The 16,189-nt window shown below is 42.9% G+C and overlaps 1 protein-coding gene across 1 annotated transcript in view; it reads right to left on the bottom strand.

Annotated features, from left to right (window-relative positions):
• Positions 1-16,189, bottom strand: part of nt5dc1 (5'-nucleotidase domain containing 1) — a 673,759-nt gene that overhangs the window by 53,155 nt on the left and 604,415 nt on the right. The window contains exon 10 of the mRNA XM_072251620.1: positions 4,144-4,308. Coding sequence (XP_072107721.1) covers positions 4,144-4,308 — 165 coding nt within the window. The remainder of the gene's footprint in view (positions 1-4,143; positions 4,309-16,189) is intronic.

Genomic DNA, 16,189 nt, shown 5'->3' with positions numbered 1-16,189 from the left:
GAAAAGCAGGACCTCCAGGGTAGTAATTTCAGGATTGCTGCCTGTGCCACATGCTAAAGAGTAGAAGAATAGTATGATCAGGCATATTAATGTGCAGCTGAGAGACTGGTGTAGGGGGCAGGGCTTCGGGTTGCTGGATCATTGAAGCATCTTCTGGGGGAGGTACGACCTTTACAAAAAGGACGGGTTACACCTGAACCCAATGGGGTCCCAATATCTTAGCAGGCAGGTTTAATAGAGCTGTTAGGGAGGGTTAAATTGGCAGGGGGATGGGAACCGGAGTGATAGAGCTGAGGAAGGGGAAAACAGAAATAAATCAAAGATAGCGTGCAACAGAGATGATAGAAAGGACAGGCAGGAGATGAGGCATAATCGCAGCTAGTAGGATGAGTTACACAGCAATAGAGGCGCGGTGCAGTTAAAACAGAAAGCAACAAATAACTGGACTGAAAGTGTTGTATTTGAATGCACGCAGCATAAGAAATAAAATGGACGATCTTGAAATTCAGCCACAAATTGGCAAATATGATGTTGTGGCCATCTCCGAAACTTGGCTAACGGATGGCTACCATTAGGAGATACATGTCCAAGGATATACCGTATATTTGAATGATAGGTTAGTAGGCAGAGGGTGTGGTGTGGCCCTGTGTATAAGTAATAATATTAAATCATTAGAAAGAGATGACATAGGATCAGAAGGTGTAGAGTCTCTAGGTGTTGAGTTAAGAAATGGCAAGCATAAAAGGACCCTAATGGCATTTGTAAACAAGCCTCCAAACAGCAGCCAGGATATGGATTACAAATTACAGCAGCAGATAGAAAAGGCCTGTCAGAAGAGCAATGTTATGATAATCGTTGGTGATTTTAACATGAAAGTGGATTGGGAAAACCAGGCTAGTACTGGACCTCAAGAGAGAGAAATTGTAGAATGTCTAAAGGATGGGTTTTTAGAACAGCTTGTTGTTGAGCCCACTAGGGGATCGGTTGTGCTGGATTAGTTGTTGTGCAATGACTGGGAGGTGATAAGAGAGCTTCAGGTTAAGGAACCCTTAGGGAACAGTGATCACAATATGATCAAGTTCACTTTGAAATTTGAGAAGGAGAAACTAAATTCCAATGTGTCGGTATTTCAGTGGAATAAAGGAAATTACAATGGTATGAAAGGGGTACTGGCAAAGGTTGACTGGAAAGAGACACTAGCAGGAAGGACAGCAGATCAGCAGTGGCTGGAGTTCCTGAGAAAAATGAGGGAAGTGCAAGACAGATATATTCCAAATAAGAAGAAATTTTCGAATGGAAGAAGGACACTACCATGGCTGACAAGTGAAGTCAGAGCCAAAGTAAAAGCGAAAGAGAGGGCATATAAGGAAGCCAAAGCCAGTAGGAAGATAGAGGATTGGGAAGCTTTTAAGAACTTACAGAAGGTCATCAGGAAGGAAAAATGAACTATGAAAGGAAGATGTTGACTAATATCAAAGAAGATACTAAAAGCTTTTTAAAGTATATAAAGGGTTGAGGGTAGATATAGGACCAATAGAAAATGACGCTGGAGATATTGTAATGAGAGACACAGAGATAGCAGAGAAGCTGAATGCATATTTTGCATCAGTCTTCACAGTGAAATACATCTGCAGTATACCAGACATTCAAGAGTGTCAGGGAAGTGAAGCACGTGTAGTGAAAATTACGACTGAGAAGGTGCTCAGGAAGCTTAATGGTCTGAGGGTGGATAAATCTCCTGGACCTGATGGAATGCACCTTAAGGTTCGGAAGGAAGTAGCTGGAGAGACTGCGGAGGCATTAACAATAATCTTTCAAGAATCGATAGATTCTGGCATTGTACAGGATGACTGGAAAATTGCAAATGTTACTCTGCTATTTAAGAAGGGTGGGAGGCAGCAGAAAGGAAAATATAGACCTGTTAGCCTGACATCAGTGGTTGGGAAGTTGTTGGAATCGATTGTTAGGGATGAGATTACAGAATACCTGGAAGCACATGACAAGATTGGCCAAAGCCAGCATGGTTTCCTAAAAGGAAAATTCCGCCTGATTAACCTGCTGCAATTTTTTGAGGAAATTACAAGCAGGATAGACAAAGGAGATGTGATGTACTTGGATTTTCAGAAGGCCTTTGACAAGGCGCCGCACACGAGGCTGCTTAGCATGATAAGAGCCCATGGAATTACAGGGGATTTACTAGCATGGGTGGAGCATTGGCTGGTCAGCAGAAAACAGAGAGTGGGAATAAAGGGATCCTATTCTGGCTAGCTGCCAGTTACCAGTGGAGTTCCACAGGGGTCAGTGTTGGGACCGCTGCTTTTTCCAATGTATGTCAATGATTTGGACAATGGGGATTAATGGATTTGTGGCTAAAATTCCCGATATTACAAAGATGGGGGAGCAAGTAGTGCTGAGGAAACAGAGAGCCTGCAGAGAGATTTAGATAGTTTAGGGGAATAGGCAAAGAAGTGGCAAATGAAATACAATGTTGGAAAGTGTATGGTCATGCATTTTGCGTGGAAGAAATAAATGGGCAGACTATTATTTGTATGGCGAGAGAATTCAAAATGCAGAGGTGCAAAGGGACTTGGGAGTCCTTGTGCAGGATACCCTAAAGGCTAACCTCCAGATTGAATCGGTAGTGTAGAAGGCGAATGCAATGTTGGCATTCATTTCTAGAGGTATTAGAATATAAGAGCAGGGATGTGATGTTGAGGCTCTGTAAGCCAAACATGAGACCACACAGAGTATTGTGTGCAGCTTTGGACTCGTTATTTTAGAAAGGATATACTGACATTGGAGAGGGTTCAGAGAAGTTGCACGAGAATGATTCCACGAATGAAAGGGTTACCATATGAGGAATCTCTGGCAGCTCCTGGGCTGTATTCCCTGTAGTTCAGGAGAATTAGGGGAGATCTCATTGAAACATTTTGAATGTTAAAAGATTAGATATGGCGAATTTATTTCCCATGGGAGGGGAGTCTAGGACAAGAGGGCACGACTTCATGATTGAAGGACGTCCATTTAGAACAGCGATGCAGAGAAATTACTTTAGTCAGAGGGTGGTAAATCTGTGGAATTTGTTGCCGCGAGTGGCTGTGGAGGTCAAGTCATTGGGTGCAGTTCTGGCAGAGATAGATAGGTTCTTGATTCGCCAGGGCATCAAAAGGTATGGGGAGAAGGCAGGGGAGTGGGGATGACTGGAAAAATTGGATCAGCCCATGATTGAATGGCAGAGCAGACTCCTTTTGGATCTCCCCCTCCCCCTCTCAAATCTCTTACTAACTCTTCCTCCAGTTAGTCCTGACGAAGGGTCTCAGCCCGAAACGTCGACTGTACCTCTTCCTAGAGATGCTGCCTGGCCTGCTGCGTTCACCAGCAATTTTGATGTGTGTTGCTTAAATTTCCAGCATCTGCAGAATTCCTGTTGATTGCATTTTTAAAAAATCTCCCCCATCTCTTTTGGCTCTGCACATAGCCGTCCACTCTGATTCTCTAAGGGACCAATTTTATCCCTCACTATCCTTTTGCTATTAATATAACTGTAGAAACCCTTTGGATTTATTTTCACCTTACTTGCCAAAGCAGCCTCGTATCTTCCTTTAGCCTTTCTAAAGATTCTTTTTACATTCTTTATATTCCTGGAGCACCTCATTAACTCCAAGCTGCCTATATTTATTGTAGATCCCTCTTTTTTTCCGAAATAAGTTTCCAATATCCCTTGAAAACCAAGGCTCTCTCAAACTTTTAACCTTTCCTTTCAACCTAACAGGAACATAAAGATCCTGTACCCTTAAAATTTCACGTTTAAATGACCTCCATTTCTCTATTACATCCTTCCCATGAAACAAATTTAAAAAATGTTCAAAGAAATTGACTTTTACTCCTTGATTTGCCTTTTCTGAGAAGTTTCAATTTGATTATCTACTAAAGCAGTTTGTTGACATGGCTTGTTGTAGATGTCATACATCTGCATGGGAGCAGAGCTTAATTCTTTTGGCATACATCCCTTTGAGCTCATTGGGAGTGCCATTACTCTGATGCAGACTGGAAAATCCAAACCACAATCATCAAATGTAAACTACAGCTCTTCTTGCTTTGTTTGTCCAAACCAATTATAATTACATTGTTTTAGATACTTACTTCATATTTTCCTTTCTTCTCTTGAGGCTGAGAGTCTTGCCTTTCCATTGTAACTTGTTGACTGGCTTCAACTTCCAGCTCCTCCAGGACCAGAACTGTTTCACAGTTGTTGTAGCTGTGGGCTGGAAAAATATCTGAGCGCATACTGTCACCAAAGTAAACGACCTGTGGATTGAACACCAGATATCACTTTGACATCTCATGAGAATAAGACCAGACCAACGATGAATATTAATGATGTTTATAACATGTAGATTTAAAAAGGAGACCAGAAAACCAAGAGGTTTATTTTCAGATTACAAATTTATCCATATGTTGGTGAGGCCAAATTTGTTGTATTGTGTCCAATTCTAGTGTCTTCCTTACAGAAAAGATGTCAATAAGATTGAGGGAGTCCAGGGAAAATTTACAAGGATGTTGCCAGGACTTGAAGACCTGAGTTATAGGGAAAGATTGAATAGGCATTGAGTACTGGTGTGTGTTCCCTCTACTTCCCCTTTCTAAAGACCACAGCAATTCCTTAATCTTGCTGATGTTGAGTGCAAGGTTGTTGGTGACACCACTCAACCAGTTCCTGTACACTTCTTCATCACCACCTGAAATTCTGCCAACAACAGTAATTACAAACAGCATTTCAGCTGTCCCTTTCCACACAGTCGTAATCTCTTGAATACTTACCCAGCACTGCAGCAGCACTGTAGTGCAGATTCCCTAAGTATACTTTCTTTAAGGTTGTTGTAGGTGGGGGAGGTAGAGGGGACAATCTCTCATGACTTATTAAATGCTCCCAACAGCGTGTGTGTTAAGGATCCGGCCTGAACACAGGGTCGAAGGGCCTCTGCTGGTAGCTCTGGATCACGACAGTCTTTAATTTCTGTTTTCTTTCACCTGGCCATGTGGGTTCTGGCCCAGCCCCCTTCCTTTTTGAACTTCTTCCAATTACCTGCTTGTCTCCTCATTTGCACCCACCTGTTTCTAATTTTCACTCATTACCCTGTCCACTTAAACCCTGCCTTGACAAGCTTTCTCTGCCAGACCCCAAAGTGGGTGTTTGAAAAAGCTGATTGGGGTAAGTTCTAGAAGTTGAGTGAAGAAGGGTTGACAAAGATTGATATTTCTGGAAATGTAGATGAATTAAACAGTCAGGTGACTTCAGCAATTATCATGGCAGCAGAAGGATCTATACCTAGGAGTAAAAATAGGATGAATAGAAAACTGGTACCATGGTGGACAGAGGAATGTTGTCAGGCTGTAAAAAACAGAAATAGAGCATTCAGGCTAGTTAAAAGAACCCATAATATGCAGCATTTGGTTCAATATAAGAAAGCACAGGCAGTGGTGAGAAGAACTATACGTCAAGCTAAAAGGGCAAGTTGGAGGAGTTTTTGTGACAAGGTAGGAAGAACAACACCTGTGGGAGAGATATGGGGAATGATTAAGAGGAGGGGAGGAGATAGAAGGGAATGGGAATATCTAGTAATAATATCTGAGGAGGAAACTGCAGTCTCCAGTAGGGATAAGGCTGAGGTCATGGCCAAGTCATTTGTACTAATACACAGTTCAGAAAATTTGTCTGAAGAAGGGAAAGAATAATGAGCCAACACCCAGGTGTGTTAAGCAAGAGGGAAGGAACAGATGATATAATTGATGATCCATTTACATTAGCAGAAATGGTGAGAGCAATAAAGAGATCGAGACCAACCTCCCCAGGGAAAGATCTGATATGCTCTGTGATCCTAAAAAATCTAGAAGGAGTGCTCTTGAAGTTGCTGCATTTTTATAACAGAGTGTGGGAGGAGGGAAGATTACCAAGTGCATGGAAAGAAGCAGTAGTAATTCCAATATGGAAGCCTGGTAAGGATCTGTCAAAACCCACTAGCTACAGACCAATTGCATTAACATCAAGTATATGTAAGATAATGGAAAGGATGAAAACAGAAAGGTTATCATATGAGCTTGAGAAAAGGGGAATGCTGGCAAGTTATCAGTGGTTTTAGAAAGGGAAGGAATTCCATGGACTCGGTGATTATGTTAGAGACTGAAATAAGGAAGGCCCAGGCAAATAGAGAGTCAGTAGTGGCAGTGTTCTTTGACATTGAAAAAGCCTATGATATGATGTGGAAGGAAGGGTTATTAATTAAACTGCACAAGATGGGGGTTGGTGGGAGAGTTTTTAATTGGATTAAAGATTTTTTTGTTTGGTAGAAAAATTCAAGTTCAGATTGGATCAGAATTATCAAAACAGTACGTAGTGGAAAATGGCACACCTCAAGGTAGTGTGATTAGCTTGTTACTTTTCATCATGATCAATGATGTCTTCACAAAGGTACTAGTGGATATAGGTAGGTCACTGTTTGCGGATGATGGGGCCTCGTGGAAAAGAGGCAGGAACAGGGACCATATAATCAGGAAACTACAAGAAGCAATTGATGAAGTGGTGGAGTGGGGTTATGACTGGGGATGTAGATATTCAGAAACATAAAACAGAAACATAGAAAATAGGTGCAGGAGTAGGCTATTCGGCCCTTTGAGCCTGCACCGCCATTTATTATGATCATGGCTGATCATCCAACTCAGAACCCCGCCCCAGCCTTCTCTCCATACCCCCTGATCCCCGTAGCCACAAGGGCCATATCTAACTCCCTCTTAAATATAGCCAATGTACTGGCCTCAACTGCTTCCTGTGGCAGAGAATTCCACAGATTCACCACTCTCTGAGTGAAGAAGTTTTTCCTAATCTCGGTCCTAAAAGGCTTCCCCTTTATCCTCAAACTGTGACCCCTTGTTCTGGACTTCCCCAACATTGGGAACAATCTTCCTGCATCTAGCCTGTCCAATCCCTTTAGGATTTTATATGTTTCAATCAGATCCCCCCCCTCAATCTTCTAAATTCCAACGAGTACAAGCCTAGTTCATCCAGTCTTTCTTCATATGAAAGTCCTGCCATCCCAGGAATCAATCTGGTGAACCTTCTTTGTACTCCCTCTATGGCAAGGATGTCTTTCCTCAGATTGGGGGACCAAAACTGCACACAATACTCCAGGTGTGGTCTCACCAAGGCCTTGTACAACTGCAGTAGTACTTCCCTGCTCCTGTACTCGAATCCTCTCGCTATAAATGCCAGCATACCATTTGCCTTTTTCACCGCCTGCTGTACCTGCATGCCCACTTTCAATGACTGGTGTATAATGACACCCAGGTCTCGTTGCACCTCCCCTTTTCCTAATCGGCCACCATTCAGATAATAATCTGTTTTCCTATTTTTACCACCAAAGTGGATAACTTCACATTTATCCACATTAAATTGCATCTGCCATGAATTTGCCCACTCACCCAAGCTATCCAAGTCACTCTGCATCCTCTTAGCATCCTCCTCACAGCTAACACTGCCACCCAGCTTTGTGTCATCTGCAAACTTGGAGATGCTGCATTTAATTCCCTCATCCAAGTCATTAATATATATTGTAAACAACTGGGGTCCCAGCACTGCCCTCAAACTGTATTTTTTACCAGGAAAAGGGTTGAGGTAGGGAAGAAGTTAAGGATGTATGGGGTTGAATTAGAAAGGGTTGCATCATTTAAATTTCTGGGAGTTATATTTGATTCACGATTAACATGGGCAGACCATATCAGGAAAGTTGAGGAGAAATGTAAAAAAGTAATAAATGTGATGAGATGTTTGACTGGTAGGGAATGGGGAGCAAGTTGTTCAGCTTTGAAGAGAATGTATGTGGCTTTAGTAAGATCTGTATTGGATTATGGAAATATACTATATGGATCAGCAGCTAGGTCTCTTATAAGGAAACGGGATGTGATTCAGGCTCAGACCTTGAGAGCGTGCAGTGGGGCTTTTAAAATGTCACCAGTGTCAGCCCTACAGGTAGAAATGGGAATAATGCTTTTGGAACTAAGAAGGATGCAACTGATGGCAAACTACTGGGCTAATTTGCAGGGGCACAATGATTCTCACCCTACTAAAGGAGTGTTGCAGGAGTGCTGGGAAAATGGGAGGTTTCAGTGGGATACCTTTAGTCGGGTAGGGAATGATATCGCGAAAGAATGTGGAGTATTTGATCTGAGGATAAATCCTTCAGTAGTTTATCCGGTTGTAGCTCCATGGAAGCTTGTATGGCCTGACATAGACTGGCATTTGTTAGACGTAAAAAGGAAAGAAAGATATAAAACAGATTTGGTAAATGCATTTAACTGTCATGTGATGGAAAAGTATAGTGATTATACTCACATTTATACGGATGGTGCGAAGGAACCTGAAACAGGAGTGACAGGGTTTGGGGTGGTAATACCAGCAAAAGAAATTGGACTCAGCAGAAGAACATCTAATAAGTTAGGGGTGTTTACAGTGGAGATGCTGGCAGTGTTGGTTGCGTTGCAATGGGTGCAGAAAGCCAGACAAGCCAAAGCATTGATATGTTCAGATTCATCCTCAGTTCTAGCAAGTTTAAGGTCTTTTCACACAAACAGTCAGCTAGATGTACTTTATGAAGTCCTTCAGTTAGTTACAAGAATTGCAAATCAGGGAGGTCAGGTAAAATTTCTATGGGTTCCAGCACATGTAGGGATGAAGGGGAATGAGAGGGTGGATGAGTTGGCAAAGAGGGCGTTAAAGTAAGAAAATGTGGAAATGCACATTAGTATCAGTAAAGCAGAGGTTAAGTGTGTAATCTGGGAAAAAGTCAACCGAATGTGATAAGAAAGATGGGACAGGGAGGGGAAAGGGAGGCATTTATATCAAATACAAAAGTGTGTTGCAGTTACTAGGGTAGGTAATGGAAACAGAAGGGAGGAAATTGTGTGGACTAGGTTAAGGCTGGGGCATTGTGCATTAAACAAAACATTGAAAATGATAGGGAAACACCAGACAGGATTGTGTGAGGAATGTCAGGAAGAGGAGTCAGTAGAACATGTAGTTTTGTGTTGCAGGAAGTATGGGATACAGAGAGAGATGATGAGAAATAAATTAAGGGAGTTGGGGATGCAGGAATTCATATTAAAAGGGTTGCTGGGCATGGGTGAGAGAGCACGTCCGGGTATTTTTAGCGTTTTTAAGGGGTACAGGGGTTTTTTATAGAATATGATGAATAAACAGGAATAGGATACTAGGATGGTCAAAGATGGGAGGGTGGTGTGTGTGTGGTCTAGTGCACATTCTGGAGCAGAGGGTGGCGGTAATGCACCATTAAGCTGGATGCCAACCGCCATAAAACAAGATACAGACAGATTCTCTGCCAGTTTGTGCCAGTTCTGACCTGTCGTTCCAGTCTGTCATTGTGACTTCTGCCAACCAATTTTGCCTGATTCTGTGTTTTGGACTTTGCCTGCTCTTGGACTCAATTTTTGTCTGTGCGCTCCAGATTGTCTGCCCTTGCCTAACTGCCTTTCCTGGTAAGACTTCTGTCTGCCAGTTTGGATTTGTGCCTGCCTTCTGTTTTTGAAAGACGGTTGCCTTTGTGCTCCCTAATAATCCTGGTGAAATAGTATTCATTGGTCTGCACTTGAGTCCCGCTGAAACCTGACAGAACCCGACAGTGTGTCTCAAGTAGCCTCTGACAACCAAATCCAGTTGCTGGCCTTCATGTGTAGCTTAGCTACTAAGCCTGGCCGAACTGTTTCTACTGACAGGAGAAGGGGCAAAGGCTGGTTTCTGGTGCCTTAATACTAGATGCTTTGGGCAGATGGGGATCATCAGCCATGTTTGGTGGCTCAGCTAAGTGAAGGAAAACTCTGATCTGAAACCTCCACTGCCTTGGGGCTATAGCCATTCATGAGGAAGGCTTCAGGAGTAAACCCTGAGAAATCCAGACCTGGAGTCCCTAAGGCGGTACAATGATGAGTCTAACACTGGCTGGCAATTCGTGCGACACTGCTGGTGCTAAACCGTATTGGTCTCTGCTGTTCCTTTGGGTTCATCGGCTGCATGGAGAGGGACAGGCTGCTGCATAGGGTAACAGCTTGCTCTCCATATTGTACTGGCTTGTGGATCACATATATCCACAGATGACCCAACCAATGGAAGGCCACTCGATCTAGTAAAGTATTCCATATAATGGACACAAGGGATTCTGCACATGTGAGAAATTTTGAACAACACACAAAATGTTAGAGACACCCTAAAAGTCAGAAAGCAGCTCTGGAGTGGATCAACAGTTGACATTTCAGGCTGAGATCTTTTGCCAGGATTTGGTTGACTGTTTATTCCATATGCTGCATGTCTCTCAATGCTGTATTCGATGTGCTCCTAAAATGACATAAATACATGTTGATGTCACACTGGAATATCCAAAATGCAGCACAGAACTGAAATACTAATCAAATTAGCAAAGGAGTCACCTTCAGATGTGCTTCGAAACTTACTGTGAAATGCACCATTTGCAGTAACAACTAACTCAAGCTAGGGAAGCCTGCAAGTGTCACCACATGTTCCAGCACCAACATAACATGCCCACAATGCTTGGCAAAACAACACAGAACACAACAAACAACAAGACAAGCCCCCTTTCTCCTTCCCACCCTCCCCCACACACAGACATTGGTCATGATCTTTCAAGAATCACTTGATTCTGGCATGGTCCCGGAAGACCGGAAGATTGCAAATGTCACTCCACTCTTTTAGAAGGGAAATTATAGGCCAGTTAGCCTAACCTGAGTGGTTGGCAAAGTGTTGGAGTCTATTATTAAGGATGAGGTTTTGAGTTGCTTGAAGTCTAATGATAAGTCAAAATCAGTATGGTTTCTATAAAGGGAATTCTTGCCTGACAAATGTGTTAAGAGTTCTTCAAGGAAGTTCCAAGCAAAGGTGGACAAAGGAGAGGTAGTGAATGTCATTTACTTGGATTTTTAGAACGCACTTAATGAAGTACCACACATGAGGCTGCTTAACAAGATAAAATCCTATGGTGTTACAGGAAAGATACTTGTATGGACAGAGAAATGGCTAACAGGCAGGAGGCAGCAAGTGGGAATAAAGGGGGCCTTTTCTGTTGGCTGCCGGTGACTAGTGGTGTTCATTAGGGGGTCAGTTTTGGGACTGTTACTTTTCAGTGTTTGTCAATGATTTGGATAATGGCATTGATGGCTTTGTGGTGAAGTTTGCAGATGATTATGAAGATAGGTGGAGGGGTAGGTAGTGCTGAGGAAGCAATGTAATTGCAACAGGACTTAGACAAATTGGAAGAATGGGCAAAAAAGTGGCAGATGGAATACAGTGTTGGGAAATGTATGATAATACATTTTAGTAAAAGGAACCATTATTTAAATGGGGAGAAGATTCAAACATCAGAGGTACAGAGGGACTTAGGAGTCCTTGTGCAAGACTCCAAGAAGGTTAATTTACAGGTTGAGTCAAGGCAAATGCTATGTTGTCATTTATTTCGAGGGGAATAGAATATAAAAGCAAGGAGATATTGCTGAACCTTTATAAACACTAGTCAGGCTGCACTTGGAGTATTGCCAACAGTTTGGGCCCCATATCTCAAAGGTTGTGTTGTCATTGGAGAGAGTCCAGAATAAGTGCATGAGGATGATTTCAGGAATGAAGGGGTTAACATGAGCATTTGGCAGCTTTGGGCCTGTGTTCACTGGAATTTAGAAGAATGCATGGGGATTTCATTGAAACCGACCAAATGTTGAAAGGACTAAACAGGGTAGATGTAGAGAGGATGCTTCCTATGGAGGAGGTGTCCAGAACCAGAGGGCACAGCCTCAAAATTGAGGGGTGACCCTCTAGAACAGAGGTAAGGAGGATTTTTTTTAGCCAGAGAGAATGAATCTGTGGCATGCTCTGCCACAGACTGCGGAGGAGGCCAGGTCTGTGGGTATATTTAAAACGGAAGTTGATCGTTTCCTGATCGGTCAGGGCATCAAAGGATATGGTGAAAAGGCAGTTGTGTGGGATTGAGTAGGATTTAGGATCAGCCATGATGGAATGGTGGAGCAGACTAGATAGGCTGAATGGCCAAATTCTGCTCCTATGTCTTATGCTCTTCTTGTGGGGAGGGCTCTTCTTGAGATGAACTGGGCTGTATCCACCACGTTTTGTTGGCTTTTCCTTTCTTGGGCATTGGTGTTTCTATACCAGGACAGGATGCAGTCAGGATATTTTCCACTACGCAGCTAGAGAAGTTTATAAAACTTTTAGATGACATGCTGAATATGCACAAACTTTGAAGGAAGTAGAGATGCTGCTGTGCATTCCTTGTAATGGCATTTACTTGCTGGTCTCAAGACAGATCCTCTGAAATGACCACATCCAACAATTTAAAGTTACTGACTCCTTCGATCTCCATATGAGCATTGTCTCACTCTACCAATGGTGCTGGAGTTCTGTCTTGATATAGGAATTATTTATCATCATCTGTGAGTTGGGATTTACTGTTCTTTCTAAATCCCTGGATCAGTTCTGTTTTATTTGGAGTCACGCTGGAACTGCTGTCTGTGCGTCAGCAACTATGAATTCCTGACACAGGGCCTTTCACTTCTTGATTTGCTGGGGATAATGGTGCAGGAAACACACACACAAATGAAATTAGTGAGAGACACCAATGTCACATCTTGTTGTTTGCTTCAATTGCTTGCATGATTTTTTTTTTCTTTCTCTTACGCATTGGGTGTTGGCCTTTTTTTTTATTTTTATTCTTTTTTTTTCTCTTTAATTGGGCTCTTTCAGGTTTCTTGCTTTGTGGCTACCTGTGAGCAAACAAATCTCAAGGCTGTATAAGTTAGAAATTCTTTGATAATAAATGTACTTTGAATCTTAATGTTGTGGGAAGCCAGCTGTAAAATTTGGTGAGTCAAAATACAGTCATCTGCACTGATTGGTCTAGACAGAGTGGACATAGAGAGGATGTTTCCAGTTGTGGGACAGTCTACAGAGCCAGTGGCCACAACCTTAGAATAGTATGCCAGCTCTTTAGAACTGCAATGAGGATGAATTTCTTTCGGCAGAGAGTGGTGAATCTGTGGAATTCATTACCACAAATGGCTGTGGAGGCTAGGTTATTGGGCATACTTAAAGCAGAGGTTTTTGAATTAATTGAATTTAATTTATTTTAAAATATGTATGTATTGTAGTTTAGTTTTTTATGTAAAGCAACGTACTGCTGCTGCAAAATCACAACATATAGGACTATAAGACCTAGGAACAAAATTGGGCCAGTTGGCCCATTGATCATAGATTATTTATTTTTTCTCTCAATCCCATTCTCTTACCTTCTGCGTAACCTTTAGTAATCAAGAACCCATCAACCTCCTCTTTAAATATACCCGTACATGACTTGGCCTCCATAGGCATCTGAGAGTGAATTCCACAAATTCACCACCCTCTGGCTAAAGAGGTTCCCCTCATCTCCTTTCCAAAGGAATGCCCTTCAATTCTGAGGCTGTATTCTTTGGTCCTGCAGAGGTTTCCAACCTGAGGTTCATGGAGGCCTCTGTTACTGGTAAGGCTCCCTGGCATAAAAAGACTGGGAACCTCTGTCCTAGACTTTCCCTCTATTTGAAACATCCTTTCCATACACACTCTATTCAAGCCTCTCAATACCTAGTAGGTTTCACTGAGAATGCTCCTCATTCTAAACTCTTGTGGGTAATTACAGTACTGCACAAAAGTCTTTGGTACATGTATATAGGGTGGTATGAACATAGAATTCTCCAACTTCCGGTACATCTATATAAGCTGCTGCGCAGGTTGACTCTGTGGTTAAGAAGGCATACAGTGCATTGGCCTTCATCAATCGTGGGATTGGGTTTAGGAGCCGAGAGGTAATGTTGCAGCTATATAGGACCCTGGTCAGACCCCACTTGGAGTACTGTGCTCAATTCTGGTTGCCTCACTACAGGAAGGATGTGGAAACCATAGAAAGGGTGCAGAGGAGATTTACAAGGATGTTGCCTGGATTGTGGAGCATGCCTTAGGAAACATTGAGTGAACTCGGCCTCTTCTCCTTGGAGCGGCAGAGGATGAGAGGTGACCTGATAAAGGTGTATAAGATGATGAGAAGCATTGATCGTGTGGATAGTCAGAGGCTTTTTCTCCAGGGCTGAAATGGCTAGCACGAGAGGACACAGTTTTAAGGTGCTTGAAAGTTGGTACAGAGGAGACATCAGGGGTAAATTTTTTACACCAAAAGCATGGAATGTTCTGCTGGCAACGATGATGGAGGTGGTTTTAGGGTCTTTTAAGAGACTCCTGGACAGGTACGTGGAGCTCAGAAAAATAGAGAGCTATAGGTAACCCTAGGGAATTTCTAAGGTAAGGACATGTTCGGCAAGCTTTGTGGGTCGAAGGGCCTGTATTGTGCTGTAGGTTTTCTAAGGGGACTAGTGAGGAAGGCCACCGAGAGACCTATGACAGCTCTGGAGGAGTTAGAAGTATCAGTGGCTGAGATGGGAGAGACTGCACATACAACTGCTGCTTGGGAGCTTCACTTGCAGCTTTATGGGAGAGTGGCAAAGAGTTGGGAAAAAAAACTCATGAAATCTCAGCTAGTGTTTGCCAGCAAGTCAATGACCCCAAGCATAAAGCCAAAGCTACATAGGAATGGCTTAAAAACAAGAAGGTTAATGTCCTGGAGTGGCCAAGTCAGAGCCCAGCCCAGCCCTTCATCCAATTGAGAATTTGTGGCTGGACTTGGAAAAAGGCTGCTCACTCACAATCCCCATGCAATCTGACGGAGCTTAAGCACTTTTGTAAAGAAGAGTGGGGGGAAAAAATGCAGTTTCCAGATGTGCAAAGCTGAAAGAGACCTATCCACACAGACTCAAGGCTGTAATTGCTGTCAAAGGTGCATCTACTAAATACTGATTTGAAAGGGGGTGAGTAATTATGTAATCTATTTTGTTTATAACTTTAGACCAATTTATAGAAGTTTGTTTTAATTTTGACAAGTTTTTTCTGTTGATCAATGTTGGAAAAAGTCAAATTAAATCTGCTGTGATTCAATATTGTAGAACTATAAACATAAACATTTCTGGGGTGGGGTACGTCTTTAGACTGAGGAAACCCACGAGGTCACGGGGAGAACGTATAGGCAGTGGTGGGAATTGAACCTGCGTTGCTGGTATTATAAAGCATTGTGCTAACCACTATATTACAGTTCCACCCTGTTTCAAGTTATTGTTGACTGGGTACTGCAAAGGCTATGGGCCCGGACAAAATCCCGGCAATAGTCCTGAAGACTTGTGCTCTGGAACTTGTCACGCCAGTACAGCTACAACACTGCCATTCACCCAGCAATGTGGAAAATTGCCCAGGTATGTCTTGTACACAAGAAACAGGATGTCCAACCTAGCCAATTACTGCCCTAGCAGCCTACTCTCAATCATCAGCAAAGTAATGCAAAGGATCATCAACAGTGCTAACATACAGCACCTACTCGGCAATAACCTGCTTCTGGATGCCCAGTTTGGGTTCCGTCAAGACCACTCAGCTCCTGACATCATCACCTCCTTGGTCCAAACACGGACAAAAGAGCTAAATACCAGAGGTGACGTGAGAGTGATAGCCTTCAACATCAAGGCAGCATCTGACCCAGTATGGCATCAAGATGCCCTAACCAAAATGGAGTCAATGGTGATTGGGGGGAAAACCCTGTACTGGTTGGAATCATACCTGACACAAAGGAAGATGGTTGTAGTGGTTGGAGGTCAATCATCTCATCCTCAGGACATCACCAGAGGAGTTCCTCAGGGAAGTGTCCTCGGACCAACCATCTTCAGCTGCTTCATCAATAACCTGTCTGTTTGTCATAAGGTTAGAGTGGGATGTTTTTAAATGACTGCTCAATGTTCTGCACCATTCATGACTCTTCAGACAGTGAAGCAGTTCATACCCAAATGCAGCAGGACCTGGACAATATCCAGGCTTGGGCTGACAAGCGGCAAGTTAACATTTGAGCCACGCAATGTTGTAAAGCCATGTCCTCTCGCCATTCCTTCATTGTCGCTGGGTCAAAATCATGGAATTCCCTCGCTAACAGAGGTATACCTACACCTCGGGGATTGCAGCAGTTCAAGAAGACAGCTCATCACC

The sequence above is a fragment of the Mobula birostris genome, chromosome 2 (genome assembly GCF_030028105.1).
Source record: "Mobula birostris isolate sMobBir1 chromosome 2, sMobBir1.hap1, whole genome shotgun sequence".
Lineage (NCBI taxonomy): Eukaryota > Metazoa > Chordata > Chondrichthyes > Myliobatiformes > Myliobatidae > Mobula > Mobula birostris.
The sequence above is the reverse complement of the archived record's forward strand: the minus strand, read 5'-3'. Positions and strand labels throughout refer to the sequence as shown.